The 16366-nt window shown below is 38.0% G+C and overlaps 5 protein-coding genes across 5 annotated transcripts; 2 read left to right on the forward strand and 3 right to left on the reverse strand.

Annotated features, from left to right (window-relative positions):
- Positions 1 to 635: 635 nt before the first annotated feature.
- On the forward strand, positions 636 to 1521 carry GCK72_010021 (uncharacterized protein; the record flags this gene model as incomplete). Its single annotated transcript, XM_003105946.2, has 3 exons — positions 636 to 695; positions 743 to 931; positions 1015 to 1521. The coding sequence occupies 3 exons, from the start codon at positions 636 to 638 to the stop codon at positions 1519 to 1521; spliced, it is 756 nt and encodes a 251-aa protein (XP_003105994.2).
- Positions 1522 to 3476: 1955 nt separating this feature from the next.
- Positions 3477 to 5150, forward strand: GCK72_010022 (uncharacterized protein; the record flags this gene model as incomplete). Its single annotated transcript, XM_003106009.2, has 5 exons — positions 3477 to 3604; positions 4096 to 4171; positions 4224 to 4520; positions 4582 to 4675; positions 4948 to 5150. 5 exons carry the CDS (start codon positions 3477 to 3479, stop codon positions 5148 to 5150), a joined length of 798 nt encoding a protein of 265 aa, XP_003106057.2.
- Positions 5151 to 6909: 1759 nt separating this feature from the next.
- GCK72_010023 (uncharacterized protein) lies at positions 6910 to 7835 on the reverse strand (the record flags this gene model as incomplete). Its single annotated transcript, XM_003105983.2, has 5 exons — positions 6910 to 7053; positions 7102 to 7229; positions 7281 to 7387; positions 7445 to 7640; positions 7736 to 7835. 5 exons carry the CDS (start codon positions 7833 to 7835, stop codon positions 6910 to 6912), a joined length of 675 nt encoding a protein of 224 aa, XP_003106031.2.
- Positions 7836 to 8254: 419 nt separating this feature from the next.
- GCK72_010024 (uncharacterized protein) lies at positions 8255 to 11995 on the reverse strand (the record flags this gene model as incomplete). The annotated part of the gene is made up of 12 exons (XM_003105910.2): positions 8255 to 8395; positions 8513 to 8766; positions 8818 to 8999; positions 9045 to 9171; positions 9218 to 9396; positions 9489 to 9598; positions 9980 to 10195; positions 10241 to 10709; positions 10805 to 11235; positions 11284 to 11452; positions 11634 to 11788; positions 11897 to 11995. 12 exons carry the CDS (start codon positions 11993 to 11995, stop codon positions 8255 to 8257), a joined length of 2532 nt encoding a protein of 843 aa, XP_003105958.2.
- Positions 11996 to 13535: 1540 nt separating this feature from the next.
- Positions 13536 to 16119, reverse strand: GCK72_010025 (uncharacterized protein; the record flags this gene model as incomplete). Its single annotated transcript, XM_053727649.1, has 10 exons — positions 13536 to 13709; positions 13759 to 13956; positions 13999 to 14060; positions 14115 to 14222; positions 14277 to 14687; positions 14732 to 15092; positions 15172 to 15534; positions 15578 to 15788; positions 15832 to 15951; positions 15998 to 16119. 10 exons carry the CDS (start codon positions 16117 to 16119, stop codon positions 13536 to 13538), a joined length of 2130 nt encoding a protein of 709 aa, XP_053587226.1.
- Between the last annotated feature and the right edge of the window lie 247 nt (positions 16120 to 16366).

The following is a 16366-nucleotide window of genomic DNA, read 5'->3' on the forward strand; positions in this document are numbered from 1 at the left end:
ATCACTTTCCGTCGGAGCAATTCGTCGGCTTTGTGTCAAAAGATGCGCGAAAGAAATCGGAGAACAGACACCCCATGGAGGAGAAGAAGTGCCGATCCCGAGGCTTTTTCTTTATTCCTTCCGCAAGTCGATCGTAAATGTGAGTATCAAGCTGTGGTATCCATAAATATCGGTATCTCATTACAAAAAAGAGAGATGAACACTTACATTATACAGAAGAAGAAAAAGAAAGATTCGCGTGTTTTGTATTTTGCCGCACACTAATCCCCACTAAGATGAGTGGTTGCGCCACCCGTCTTGTGAAATGGACCTGTGAAAAGTTTTACAGCTTAAATAAACAAGATGAGGAGAATTTAAGATTACTGTGGAATAGTTTAGTTCAGCAAACGTGAGAATCATAACTATGCTCCACTCTGATCAGCTGACAAACAGATTATAATAAAAACGTTTAAAACAAAAACGTGTCCTTTTGGACCTGTGTGACAGTAAAATATATTGAATGAGGATGCCAAAAGACGACGTGTCGAAAATTGAGCACGTCCACCAATCTTTTTGACTGCTTCAGTTTTGTCTTATTGTACTCTAACGTAAGAATGGAACCCCTTGACAAATATATATGTTGCTTTTTTTTCAGAATGAGTCAACAATCAAATGAGAAGAGCTTGATTCAACAGCCAACAGGAGCAGTACCCAATGTAACTTTGATTTTTGCGATTTTCAGTTTCTTGAGAGCATATTATAGATTGAAGATACTCCCTCAGTGTCGGTCATTCAACAACACAATGCTCTGAATATGATGAAGCAACAGGCTCTTCAAAAACTGAATAGAGCAGGTGGAAGTCTTCAAAACATGAATCCTATTTCACCGTATCCGTGGAATCAATCTAATTCAATGATGATGAGACAACAGTCTACAGGTTTAGAACAAGCGGTGAGTACGGTCAAAATCAAATTCTTCGAGGAACGACGTAATCAAAGTCCTATTTTTTCCCAGAATGAAATTTTGATTTCCAGCTGCTCAAATCAATTGAAATGATGACTGCTCAATCAGCTTTTTTTGCTCCAATGGCTCAGACAGCAATGAATTTAAATCTAATGATGATCAAACTACACGAAGAGAGTCGAGAGGAACGTAAAAGAATTGAAGAGGGCCATAGAGCAGAAAGACAAAAGGCTGATGAGAGACATTACGAACACATTTCTAATTTCGTTGCTCAATTCACTAAAGTTGTATCATCTCTTCAAAATCAAAATGGTTCAATTATCCAAAGTGGAGAATCTCAGATTAATAATGCAACATCATCTGAACAAACTAAATCAAAAACTCAGTCGCCTCCGCCTTCTTTGAAACGAACGTCTTCTTCATCTAATTCAAAAAGATCAAAATCCCCACCAGCCAAGAAGATATCTTTGGACCGATCTCGTATTGCAGAAAAGACCGGAATTCCGGTCTCTCCTGGATCTCGATCTGAAAATTCTGAACAAAATTTGGAGAGTAAACGTAGCCATCCAAAGTATTAGCCTCCCTTTTTATGAAATGCATATTATTTTTTTCCAGAAAGAATGTGTTAATTAGTCAAGTAATTATTGGTAAAGGCACTGGGTACAATGAGGTTCGTTTTATTTTCATCTTGCGTATATAAATGAAACAGCTTTATAGGCTCTCAAAAAGTTCACCAGTTATCGATGTTTATTCTGTCCAATTGGATTTTCAACTGAGAACAAACTGATAGAACACTGCGAATCTGTCCATAAAAATGTTCTCAACAACAAGAAATCTAGACGCATACATTCCAGCAAATAATGATTCTATCATATTGTATCCATTATTCAACTTGTTTTTATGTACTTCAATTTCAACAATTAATTTCTCTTACGTATCTTCCGGAGTAGAATAAAGTCATGATTTTCTTGCTTATTACCAGTCAGGTATAATATCTTCACAGTGGGTGGTAATAAATATGAAACCAACTCTTCTTCAGGCGGTGCGATAACTGTACAAAGAGAGAGAAGAGAGACGGTATTACGCAATATGCAGCTGGGTCGAATACAGGTCAAAACTGATACGGGTTTCGAACTGAAATTAAATAGATCAGAGTTGATGATTCTGAGTGCGATACTTCTCAATGTCGAGAAAGTTCATTACATATTTCCCAGATCGTAAACGTTTTAATAACCCATCTTGTTTATGCACCTATTGGCTCCTCCTTTCTGAATACAAATAATCGGTATCACTTCAACCGAATCATATCGAAATGGTGATTTCTATAAAAATGCAGAGTAATAACTTATTTCGGAACTTGAAGCTGCAATAAACGAATAATAATAATGCTTGAAACAACTCGAGAATAAATTCAGTTCCGATTAGGTAAATGTTTAAACTTGAACAATTCACATGACAGTGATAAGGAATACTTTTTTTGGGTACCGTAGTCTTCCCTCCACATGCATCTGTCAATTACGAACTCAATGTTTCTTGTTTGCTGCAAAGGTTGCCATTTCGAACACGAACGATTCCACTATTTTTCTTTCTCAAATGAGCATTTTTTGGGAGCCAACGTACCCGATGGGGTCGATAGCTAATAGACTTACAATTATTTGGACTGGTAGATCAAAAAGAAGGTGAGTCAAAATGTTTTCTCCAATTGAAATCAGCGGCATTTCGAATGAAATTAAAGATTTTTGCTTCGTTCGTTCCCATTTTCCCGAAAATGTCTTCAATTTTTAAACTCAAAGTTTGTATCTTTTATTCAAGTTTGGCTAAAATCTTCCGAAATTCGATTGAACGAATCCGGTATTTTTCAATGAATGCAGAGTTGCGGCCGTTTTTTGAAATGTTCGTTGCGCCTTTAAATTTCAATCTTTCCTTGGGTTTTGTGAATTTTTTCTTTAAGTTTCTCTTTCTTTTCTCTTTTCGTGGTTCTTCTTTTGAAGAATAATCGCTGGAAATCTAAGAAAATGTATCGTATTCGGTTAAATTTACTGTTTTAATGGATCTACCCACGAAGAAAACTTGCCTACCCACGAACGCAAAATAATGCATTTTTATGGCACAAAAATGCATTAAATTGAATTCGTGAATAGAATTAAATTGCATTAAATGGTACAAGTTTTCTTCGTGGGTAGATCCATAACTGTTTTAATACTTTAGCTAAATTTTTGTCACCTGCATTTTTATTTTTCAGTTTATTTGACTGCCGTTATTCGTCTGTTTAGTGATCGTAAACGTGATCTGCTCCTTCGCGAACGTCGCTGTGTCGTAAATCAATCTCTTCTCATCTCTGATAATCTCCGCCCATCGAAGGCTCTCTGAGTTAAGGTGCGTAGGAGAAATGGGCGGAGCTGAGTAGACACATTGAGCATAGGGAAAAGCGTATTTATTGTTTCTTTTATTATCCGAAACAAGTAAATGACAAACTTGTATCTGCCACTTTTATCTCTTTAATATATCTAATTTCATGATTACGGGTTTCAGAATGTCAGTCGACGCTAAATCTGAGTTTTCTGAAAACGACTCCTCTACGACATCTTCGCCGACGACTGTCGCCAACACCTCGTGGTCTAATTACCCTATGATGCCGTTCATCAACCCACAACCTCTGAAGTGAGTCGAAGATTCGATTCGAATACTTGTTTCGAACAGCAAACCTATTTGCTCAGAAATTAAAAAGCTTCAGAACAATTTAGCGATAAGCATTAAAGGAAATGCAAGAATTTCTAATACTCAATGTTGTAAATCTATGTCCTTTCTGCCGTTTTACCCTCAAAATATTTGCTTTCCTTGTCTTCTCAAATATTGTCGTTGCCCTGACATAGAAATTAGTTTCAAAGGGTTTATGCAAATGTTCTATCTATGGTTACTGTAGAAGTGCACATAAAACCCCGCCCCGACAGCGCATTGGAAGCCCTGACTCCGCCCACCGCGGTCGACTGTCGGAATGAAATGAGGTGTCTAGAGGGTAATAGGGGTATTGTATCAATTGACAAAAACACTTGATCAAGAAGGTGCTATATTTCTCATAACTTTAATCTTAAAGTATTTAACTCTACACCTTAATCGAATTTCAGTTTTCCTGTTTCAAAATGTATTTTCAGAGACAAAATGCTACAACAATCATTCGATCCACAACTCTACGGGAGGTGGCCACAAATGGGAGACACCGGGTTTTACGTGAGTACTATATTCCCAACTTAAGCTCACTTCCAATATTTCCTTTTTATAGGGACACCCCGACATCTATTCCTCATTCGGACTTCCTCAATTGGCTTCTAATAGTCAAATTCCATCAACCGAGTCTGTTGATGTAAAACCTCCTCTTTCAAATGGTAGCAGTAGCAGTGACAGTGGAATGTATCCTTCACCAAATGATATAACTCCGTTCCCCTCGACTTCATCTGGTGTTACATCCTCCGCTTCATCATCTGATCTTTCTGCAGCTGCTGCCGCTGCTGCCAACTATCAGATGAATGCTGCCACGTGTTATCAACAATCCGTTTGGCCCTTTATGGATTATCAACATGTAAGAGAAGTTTTTTCGTTTTTAAACACTCATGTTACATTCTTTTAAACAATATTTTCAGCCATTCACTTGGAAGATGCCATTGAGCAGCGGTGGGAAGGAACGAAGAGCGAGTAGTGTATCAAAAATATTACCCACGGGTCCAGGCACAAATAGTGAGTTATGATATGAAATACGATCAATTGCTTTCTTTACTTCTCTGTAAGAGTCGCTCAGACGCTTCAAACAGTTTCTCTCCTTTTTAAAAAGAAGCCGCTATCTGTCTTCTTTATCAGTGATTGCAAGGTAGAAGAAGGAAAGATGGTCATAACTTTACTCGTCGCAATTACGTTCTTTAGAGGTAGAAACTGATAATAACAGATCTGAACGTCCGTAACTTTGTTCCAATTATCGCTTGTTTCATATTGATAATCATTTGTTATTTCAGATGTTCGAGTTCGGACGGCGGACAAATATAGGATGGTTTATTCAGATTATCAACGCCTCGAATTGGAGAAAGAGTTTCACACATCCCCTTTTATCACCTCAGATCGTAAATCGCAACTTTCGACAATGCTGAGTTTAACGGAGCGACAAATCAAAATTTGGTTTCAGAACCGGTCAGTTTTTCTTATTGGACTCGATAACTAGTGGAACGCGTGAGATTCTGATTGATGACTACAAATTTGAGGACATCGCTAGAATAATAAGTTTTTGATATGGTGTGGAGATGAAAGGGCGGTAGATGTGACAATATGAATTACGGGGCTTACGCAACTTGCCCCGTGTGGCAACTTAAGATACCCCACTAGCCGTGAAAAAGAGTTGCGCACGTGTTAGTATCTTCCACGAATAGTATGTGATGATAGGTGACAAAGTGGTCTACAATATCCGTGAGAGGAGCTATAAACTTGTACAGGACCGTAAAGGTTTACACTCCAGACCAATTTTTCCATTTGAAAAGCGGGTTCAACTTTCAGCTTTTAATAGAAAGCCTTGACGGCACACTCCAAATATTGACATTCCTCTCTTTACGTCATCTAATTAACGGATGATGTTGCAAATCTCATTTCAGATTCATTCCTCCCCAAATCTGTACTCTAGAGCAACATGTATCTGTTGTTTGCTCTTCACTGCATCCTGATACTTTTGCCGATTCTAGGGGACTATACCATTTCTACCGTAATCCTCAATAAAAATGCCTCTTTCTATCAAGATTCCGTCCACACGCGTAGATAGTTCCATGGAATTAAAGTATCGTAAAATTGTGTAATTGGAGGCCACAATCTGAGATGCGTGCGCTCCACAGGGTAGGGGGAAGAAGAAGTTTGTTAATTGGTCCCGTTTACGACTTTATAATTTGGATTACTGTAGTGAGGTCTCATTTCTCTTTTAATAGAAGACGCTTGAAAAAATTTGTTCCAAAAACGAGGGACTATGGTCTGAGAACATTGACCTCCGAGAGATGTAAAGATAAGGGTGTGACTGCTCGTAGAGATCATGTCACTTTTTAAAGTGCTGAGATGTCTGTCAAACAGCCATTTTCTGTTAACTTGTTTGACAACATGGAAAGATATATTGGGGGTAATAGAAACATCGTAGATGCCGGCAGTTTCCCATAGAGCTGTAAAATGGAAATCATTGTGCCTGTCTCTTTTCTCTTGAGGCGACGTGGTCAAACAGACGTGTGCATTCACAAGAAAAAGAGAGGTAACATACGGACGGACCGTACGGGGCAGATGAATGGATAAAGATTGATGCTTTCTTTTATTCTAAAGCCTCTTTTTGAATTGTTTTCTGAGCGGTTTCTTTGATCCAAAACATTGGAAGCATGCAGTCCTGTATTGTACAATCGTAATAACTGATTTAATAAATTGATTGAAGATTTCAAATTAAAGATCCAACTTTCAGGCGTGCGAAGGATCGTCGTGACAAGCAGAAGATTCGACTCTAGTTATTTCCGAAGCTGGCAGCTTCCCAAACTCAGAACTTTCGTCTCATCTTGTTTACGGTTATTTCATGTTAATAATGTCTAAATTTACTCCCACATATACTTATCTAATATTTCCCTACAGAGAACACTTGGTGTACAAATCTACTCTATTATATAAGAATAACCATACTGTAATATGATTTCTAACCACCCATTGCCCTATATAGAGCTTTTATTTATTGTGATTGTTTTCCTGCTTTCCTAGAAAAACATTTTTGTAACATACATCCACATTGGTTGAGTAAATTTTTGCTCGTTTCTGCATTATATTTTGAAGCATAACCATGGCAATAACAATGTTTAGTTCTCAATAATAAACAGGGAAAATCTCATTAAAATCAACAGTTCTGAAGATTGAAAGATATATTGCAACAATGTATTGGAAGAAACTCATCGACAATGATTCGACATCAAACTTCATTGCGACGACGTAGTCTCTTTATTTTCAGTCGGACCAGATTTCTTGAATTGAATAAGGTCTACATCAATATCTACTGCTTTCTGTTTATGAAATTTGTAAGTTGCCGGAAGACACCAACGCATTTGAGCACAACAGTCAGCCTGAAAATCATGTGTTCTTTTTTTTTTAAACTAAACCAATATACAAACTTTAACATTTTCCCATTTGTTTGCCGTTTTTAGGATGAAATCTCTTGTAGATGATTTATGTAATGAAAATACACTGCCACCGGTACGTATCAATTCAAGACCAACTTGGACAAATTTCATGTCAACTCCTGAAACAACTTGACTCTTTACAAAAATGAATCAGTCGAGACACTTGGAACCTGTATTGTTTTTTGTGCCAAATGGGGGATTGATTATTGCAACGTCGAATGTTCCACGTGGTAAATCTGTTTCTGAATCGAGAACGTCTGCTTGTAGAACTTCACATCTACAAAAATGATTATTGATTTAATGATTTATATAATAACAAAGTGAGAATTCATACCGTTCTTGTACATCTGCAAATTCTATATTTCTGGCACACACTTTTAGTGCATCCTCATCCAATTCTATTCCCAAAACCGATTCGGGTTCATATAACGTGGCAGCAGTCGTCATCAACATCCCACACCCACACCCAACATCTACTAATTTCACTCCATCCAATCCAACGAGCTCGTTGATCATTTCCATCATGGAGACTGAAAGTGTTTTTATTTGAGAAAAAAAGAAAAGGTTTCAATGAGAAAAAACATGAATTGATGGATAAACTGGATTGGAAATCCAACAGACTCACCAGCAAGTTCAGATGACGTCGCATACTGTTCCAGTTTAATTTTTGGTTTCTCGAATCCTTCAAGCTGGTTGAGCATCCAAAGAACTTTTTTATCGGGCATACTTAATTGTTATAAAGGTTTTCGAAATCTTGGTAAAGAAGGAAAAATGATATGTGATCAGGAAAAATGTACCGAGAACACAAACTGGTGGGATATCAATTATCACATTTTATTCAGTGTCTGAGCATAAGAAAGTAAAAAATAAAACATACATGAACTACATAAAGCGTATTAAGGACGAAAAAACAAAGGGATCGTTCAAAAATAAGACTAGTTCTTGAAAACTTTGCTGGTAATAGGTATTTACAGCACTTATAGCAGGATACGGTTCATATTTACACTATTTAATCATAAAAGCCCGAAAATCAGACTAATTGTATTTGCGAAAACCCATGTAAGGAGAGGATAAACCTAAAGTGAAACAGAAGGAAGTAAAACCACAACTTTTAAGGGGGAAAAATTAGAAATACTGATTAAGATTATCGCCCAATATTGACTGGTGCTTTGAGAATATCGAACTTGTTGGCAGACTCGAGAAGATATTGAACGATTTGAGACTGCATTATCATCGAAAAGGCAAGATGGGAGTTTGATTGAATTGGAGTTTGTTGAGATTCTTCCTGTAATCATAAATTTCGTTTTTATTTTCTGGACAAATTTTGGACGATATTTTCAGATAAACTATTTTGATTATTGCAATAGTTGTCGCTTGAACTGTAATATCTATAGATACGGACCTTTTTTGAAGGTTTAGTCTTTTTTGCTGCTTTTTTGTTTTTTGCAGCAGAATTGACGGCTCCGTCTCCATTGTGGAACAAAGTTGGACCGAAAACTATGGCCAGATTATGTTGTTGCATTCGATTTTGTGAAGAATGAGAAGCAACTCTGTTCAAGTGACGAAGCAACATTTTCAACGTTTCACGATTTTCATTAGGCAAGCGACCGAGCAGTTCTTCAAACTTCTTGAACCGATTTGTTGCGTTTGGCATTTCTGAAATGAGGAATTAGGTTGATAACGCATAAATATAACTGAATTACTCACGCATCGCTGATGTGTATTCTTTATGAAGTGAGATAGGGAAGAGAGGATCCGAAAGTTCACGGAAAAACAACTTGAGAGCTCCTGTTAGAACATGAATATCTTCTTCGGCAACAAGAGCTTTGTAATTATCTTGGTCGGCCTGACATCGAATTTTTTGGACCGCAGATAGATTTCCACTAACTCTGGAAACAAAAATATCAAAACTTTATCTAATTTTCGTGAATTACCTGTATATTCCGTCAGTTTCTAATCCTTTACTTTCTATGACTTCTGTGATAACTCTTATGAACTTTGGAACCAAAGAATTTTCATGTTGACAGATAGCAGAGAGGGTTGATCCAAATACTGGTTCTGCTGTAAAAATTGTAAATTGTGATACTTTAATGTTCAGGAATCTCACGTTTGTAAATGCCTTTTTCTTTTAAACTCTCCACAGTCGGACGGGTACGGAAAAACCTCCTCAGCTTTTCAAGTATAGTTTCTTTTGATGGTCTTGATTCATCCACTGTTGCGCTAGTCGACATTGATTCAATTGCTGATTGAGACATTGGATCATCACGACGGCGCATACTTCTACTTCTAGAAAAACATAACATTTTGAATAAAAAATGAAATTTTGTTTCGAAAAATCTCCCACTCTTTAGTTTTTTTTTTCAATTTCCGGTACTCACATTGGAATCAATGCATGAGAAAGTGGTCGCGTACTGCCAATATATGATGGATTACGAGCAATACTATTTGTCACATCAATCATTGCTTGGTTGGAAGATCCGGGCGCAGGCTGAAATATGAAATTAAAAATAAGTGAAAAACTTGACTGTTTTCCTGGAATATGAAATATACCTACTGGATTTTGAATCGATAAAATGTGTTTTACCTCACTAGTTGAACGCTGTAAGCTCAGCATGCGGACTCTCGAGCAGGCAGTGTGCCACATATTTTAGAATAGAAATTGAGGAAAATAATATAAGTTTTTTTTGGAAAACTTTGGCCTTGTATTCTATTGTCTATAGTGTTTGGAAAAAGTTGGAAACACAACGATAGAGTAGCTAATCGTCGGCAGGGTATTATCTCATAATTGTTCCTGCCATTAGAAGACGATAAGGACTTCCGAAAAAATACGCACTTTTTTCTACGCAAATTCGAAATGATGAAAACTTACCAATTTTTCCACAACTTCCACGAGAGACTTGTACCATTCTACGACTTCTGTATCATTGGAACATCTCAACAGGTATTTTTTGGTGTTACATAACTCAAGTTGAATATATTTCCGTTGCTTTTTCTTTAGAAAATCACGATCATCTTGATACCACGTTACAGTTGCTCCGCGTAGGTCCCAAACACCTTGAGGGGCATCGTAATGCTTGCCGTGCTTCTGAAGAGGTTTTGTTAATTGAGATCAGAACGAAAAACCACGAACCTCTGCACTTTTCTGGTCTTTATACAGTATTAAATGGGCTGTTGTCAAATACATATAGTTCATGATCCACTCCTTTTTTTTCGGTTTAATCGACTTTTCTAATTGCTCTTCTTTTTCACTTCTTTCCATATCACCACATCGAATCGTTCGAACAGGTTCCCGTCCTTCACTGCTTCCTCTCCGTTCTTCACATCGTAAAGACTGTGTAAATTCGACAGAGTCTTCCACGAAAGAAGGTCGATCTGGTGTGTTGTGATATTGTGGAAGATCATAACTGGTGGATGTTGTTGGAAGTACTTGTGGCATCGGTACGTTTTTCAGTACTGTGCATTTGTTTTGAAAGGAAACTGATCGAAGACTTGAAGGGGATGGACGACGAACGCGGATTGGATTTGATGCTTTTGTGGATTCGTTTGCATCAGGCGGGACCATGTAGGGAGCATGTTTATCATTGTCTTCGTCTTTACTTCTGAAAACTCGAGTTTAATATCAGTTTTGTGCAACATACTTCATTAGCTTTATACAGTTATGCGAGGCCCAACTGTCTGAAACTATTTAAATCACCTGGGAAATGTTGATTGAAACGTAGACATTTGAACGTAAGGATGATGAATCATTGCCCCTGATGCACTAGAAATTTTCCTTGACGTTGTTGGAGCTTGGTATTCTTCTTCGAAATCTGAATCGGAGAATCCATCGTCACCATTCTCTACATGCTGTTCAGCTGATTTCTGTTCAATGTTGATATCTTCTTCATCGTCCGTCGAACTTGGAATTGGTAGCGGCCGAGATGGGGGTTCAAAAAAGGTCTCTTTTTCCTCCTCGACGTCACAAATTTCATCGAACACTTCTTCGTCTTCAACAGATTGACTTTTTCTATCATCTTCATTTGACTTATCTTCTTTATTTTCTTTCTGTTCCTCAGAAGACAAAGTTGAAGTTCCTTGAAAGCTGAACGTTGTGTCAAGATTCGTTCGTGTTGCGCGAAGAAACTCCTAAAGTTTTCATAATTGAAACTTTATCTTTATCAATATTATTCTTACCTGAACCTGTGCTGGCGTTCTAATAAACCTTGGAGGAATCCATTGGCTTTTACCGGTTTCTTTGTTATAAAAAAACGTGCGACCAACATCGGTTTCGTACTCATACCATCCATTCAGAAGATCTCTTCTAGGCTGTGCATCATTTCGAGGAGTTGGTGGAACAGGACGACTTTAATAATATAGATAAATATTAGAGAACATTTCAGGTGGACGATAAAAAGTTTAGAAAACATTGAAAAATAACACTTGTTATCAATACAAATGTGTGAAAACATGAGAAGACTTTCACATCCATTATGAAACTTATGAGATCATCTATATAAAATTATTTTTTCAAAAGGAAAACATACCTGTTCAATTCCTCAATTTCTCTTATGTTCGTATAGACATGTGATGGGTCATCTACTGGACTCTGTTCATTACTCCCACGTGGCAACACATTCGAAGTATTGGCAGTAAGATTAGTGTGACTGGAAGAAGACGAAGATTCGTTCGATTCAGACATCTGCAAAGAATAAAATTACAGACGATAACATATGATGCTTATCGCGTACAGCTGAACACTTGAGAGAAAACCTTTTTCTCAAACAATTTAAAGAGGTTTAAAGCTTACAATTTCTTGAAATTGAATTAAATCCGACGCTCTTGAATCTGCAGGTCCGCCTCCGAATCCAGATACTTCGGAAGACGGCTGAACCGCCGTAGTCATCATCTGCTGCGTTTCCGGGATAAGATAACTTCAGTAGAATTATTCGTTACCACTGACCGAACATTGGAAAACGATATTATCTGACTGAAAAAATTATATCGATTCGGAAAATAAACGATGGAGAATACAAATAGTGAGGAAGTTAGAATGAATAGAGAGAATTCAATGCATGAGACGGACTGTAAGTTTGTTGTGCTCGAAAGCGACTGCCCCCACTCAAATGATAACAGAAAAGCAAAATTAACAACACAATTTAATTTTTTTTAATTCAGTTAAAAAATTGCAATAATATTCTCGTTCTGTTCAGACACGTATTTTCTTTCCATTACTTATAGTCGAGGAGACTAAATGCCTGTGGCCATAGTTGAAACCTGATACTCCCTGTTTTCTCTAATCAATTTTCTGGTGTTACAATAAGTTCTTGTATTTATTGCAGTTTCGTAATTTATCGACTATACATGATAAATATTCAAATCTTACGAAATACTACTGATATATATATATATATAGTTTCTGTTTTCACTCAATTTTCTCAAGTTAAATAAATAAAGGATAAATCACTTTATTATTGTTTCATTGATCAAAAACTTTATGATAATAATAATTTAATGAATGTGCGCCTTCCAGTACAAAAAATGGAAAATAGACCTTTGAGGGTGACGCATCCGCTCGTCTTTCTCTCGACCGGGAAAAGAAAGAACATAGAGAGGAAGTAAAGGAAATGAGGCGCAGACAGAGATACGAAAACGGCCGTGTTCTCTCACTCAAACCGAGGGTATGACAGACAGTCTTTCAAGGAACAAGAGGGAGAGAGAAAAGGCAAAAACTATTACGATCGATTTAAAGACTATCATATTGAAATATTGATCATGAACGATCGTTCGAACGACAATATCCTTCCCATCATTGTGAACTTTGGTCGTAAGAAACGAGTCAGAGAACGACTCATGCATTTAAAATCTACATTGAGCTAAAAATTCCTGATTTGACTCAATACGTTTGTATTCAAGGATCAAATTGTCGGATTTACTTTATCTTTGATCTGCTTTTAGTCCTCTTTCAATCTAAATACCGTTTTCACTTATTTTCCAAGCGCTCTGAATAATAAATCTCCTTTTTATGGGTCTGTCTCTGCGTGCACACGACGCTCGCCCAGTTTACCCGAATTCGAATATCCTTCGATGCCAATCTTGCATGGGACGAAAAATGGTGAACAAAAGGCGAGCGATTGAGAGAAGCTGCATTTGTTTTTCAATTAGTCGAGAAGTAAGAATTCCTAGGACCCTACTGTGAGCTTGAGCAAGAACTCCGACAACTCTTAATAAATATTGGTCGAACAACGAAAAACATGTGTGCGCAGGTGAAAAATACGATTTTTGCTAATATTTTAATTAGGCAGGACAGCAAATGTAAAATCATCAGCATACATATAAAGTTATAAGGGCGCATTTGTTTAAAAAATGTAGTGAAACTCGTGATTAAGAACAAAACACATCAGTGTACATTTGTTTGAATGGGGAAGTGGGTTAAAAACATTTTTGAATCACCAGGCTTCATCGTCTGGGAGAGTTGCATGCAAAGCCCGTTCGTATGAATCCAACGATGAGATCGAAGAACACATAGAAACTGGACGAGATCGGAGTTGTGGTTTCGAAGAAGCACCTTTAGACATAGGGGGCAACACCGGCTTGCGAGTGGAAACTGGAGGTGGTGAATTCTGAAAATGTAGGTTGAAAAAAAAACACAATTATAACGGTTTCTCGTACTGTCACTGTTTTATCCGACTGGTCAGAGATACTCCACCCATCATCAGAATCCGAGTCCTTGGAAGAGTTGACTTCTGTCTTTTTGTTAGATGTTGGAGTAGCCGAAGACGACACGTACAGTGATTTCTCATCGTACTTGGATTTTGATTCAAACGAAGATGTTTCCTCGCGAACCGATTTGTTCTTCATTAGCGGCTTCTGAAAATTAGAAAAAAGGGTGTTTTTTGTTGTAGTTATTACCTGCTCATCGTTCTGCTTATGAATATCGGCAAGAGCGCGTCCAATTATTCGGTTGTTCGGTTCTGTAGAAAAATACGAGAGAAGTGATTCCATTGTAGGCGTCGGAGAAGTATTACCTCTGTTTCCTGTCGAGTTTCTTCCTGAAGGATAGGAAGCATTCGCTCTCGTGCCCGACGGTGAGGTCCTGAGTGGTTTCTTCGCTGTTTTCTTTAGTTGAGGATTTTCTAAATTATATTAATTTTTTAAATGTTATTGTTGGGGGATGCCTGAACCTTTACCGTTCAAAGCCTCAGCTACGGTGTATTTTAATGTATTTGTTTTTTCGACCATTTTCAGGTTTCTCAGTTGCTTAGCGTCATAGCTTCGATCCACTGATAACACTTTCTGATATGCAGCGAGATCGAATGCTTCACGAGGTAGTTTAGAGTTTTCAGTAGCATGTTGAAAACCTGCTCTAAGACAATCCACGTTCATCGCATCTGGTCTCCTAGATACGGCCCGGTATGTATAGGCTGAATTCTCTGAAGACCCAATTTTGATTACTCCGTTAGAAGTCGTCGATTTCGAGTCTTTCTGAACTGATTGAAGACCTGGGAAAACTGTCACCATCAGCTTCGACGAGTTTTTAGGAGCCAAACCGGGGGGTTTGTCTGGAGTTCGCAGAGCGTGACGAGCTCCCATGGTGAGTCCTACAATTATTTGTGTCATCGCCTATTTGAATTGAAATAAAAACCTCTCATTTGTTGCGTAGCGAGCTCGATAGGAGATTTTGGCTGCGATGCTGGAATTTGATAACGGAAGCCTTGATTTATTGGAAGCGTCGTAGGAATAGATGAAGATGAAACTGATGTAGCGGATTTGGAAGGGACCTCTGATGTCTTTGTATAACCAGATGCATTGATTGAGAGTGATTTTTTCAAAGCGGATCCAAATCTCGCGAACCAATCTTCCTTCAAAGAAACTTCTCCATCTTTTATCTGTAGCCACTCTTTGAAGGTTGATTTCACTAACATCATCCAACTCTTGCTGAACAACTGAAGCGGCTCAACAGGGTTACCATATTCTTGACTGTACCGTTCAGTCATTTCCGAGAGCTGAAAGAAAATTACCTATTGATAGTTATTCATATTCTGTGTAGAGTTCAGTTTTGATAATGGTAAACATTTGACTCACGTGAATCGATTCTGGATACAACTTTAGCATCATAATCTTAGCGTTGTCAGAGAACTCCTTAATAGAAGGAATGTGATTTGGTGGTTGTGCTGATATAGATGGTGGAGCGACTGTAACAGTTGAACGACTGCTGACCAATGACGCAGAATTGCTGGAAACCGAAGACGCAGTTTTAGGACGAACAAGAGGTCGTTGAAGTGGAAGAGTGGGAGCCTTGGCTGGAGCAGGTATCTTGTTTGAGGTAGTACCAAAGGATGATTGCCGATTATAGAACATTCCAGGAGCACCTCCGAGTTTGGAAGTTATGGGACGAGATGCAGCAGAAGTTAATGGACGACCAAAGTTGGGAACATTGGAAAACTGCTAGAAAACAGAAACTTATCAATTTAAAGGAACTCTAGCAAACTTTTGCAATGTTGGCTTTTCCTGTAGAAGAAGTTGGCCTCATTCCATTAGAGAACTTAGGAGAAGATCGCAGAATCAAACCACTCCGGTGATGGTGCCCAATGGAAGTTACGGCTCGACGTCCTCCTTTTCCCGAAACACCTCTCTTCTTCCCTTTGTTGTCTTTCTGTTTGGCGATCAGAGCAACGAGATCTTGATTCTCTTCGGTAGCACTGAAAAACAACTGACATTGTACTTTAGACGAAAACTTCATACATGATTTTGAATTTTCCGTCAACATTTCGTCGTACTTTCGGATGTTCCCGTAGAATTTGTGACATATCGTACACACCGGCCAGGTGATACTTTCCATTGTATGTGTAACCAAGAGTGTCACTGAAAACAATTGTTTAATTAACAACAAAATAAACAGACGACGAACTCCATTCTTTGCTCCACTTGGTTCGGGGAAGCGCCATCTTTGAAAGACAGAAGTACCGAGTACGCATCGCGTTCGATGCGCACTCTCATTTTCTTCATTTTTTCTTCTTCTTCCTCGACCATCGTCAAGAATGTTATTACTGAAATATGGGCACTATTATAGTGACTTTTCGAGAAAGGAATGCCTATCCGCTCTTTCCTAATCGGAGAGAGCAGTTAAATGGAGGAACCAAAATCGGGAACAAATAGCAAAGTTTGAACAATGTGCGTATATTCCCTATTTTGGTTTCCGGGTTCAAATATCTCCCCTGATTTTTGTGAGGTCTCTAATTTTTGTAGTAAAATACATGTTTATGTTCAGAACAGAATA

This window comes from Caenorhabditis remanei, chromosome III, assembly GCF_010183535.1.
Source record: "Caenorhabditis remanei strain PX506 chromosome III, whole genome shotgun sequence".
Classification (NCBI taxonomy): Eukaryota; Metazoa; Nematoda; class Chromadorea; order Rhabditida; family Rhabditidae; genus Caenorhabditis; species Caenorhabditis remanei.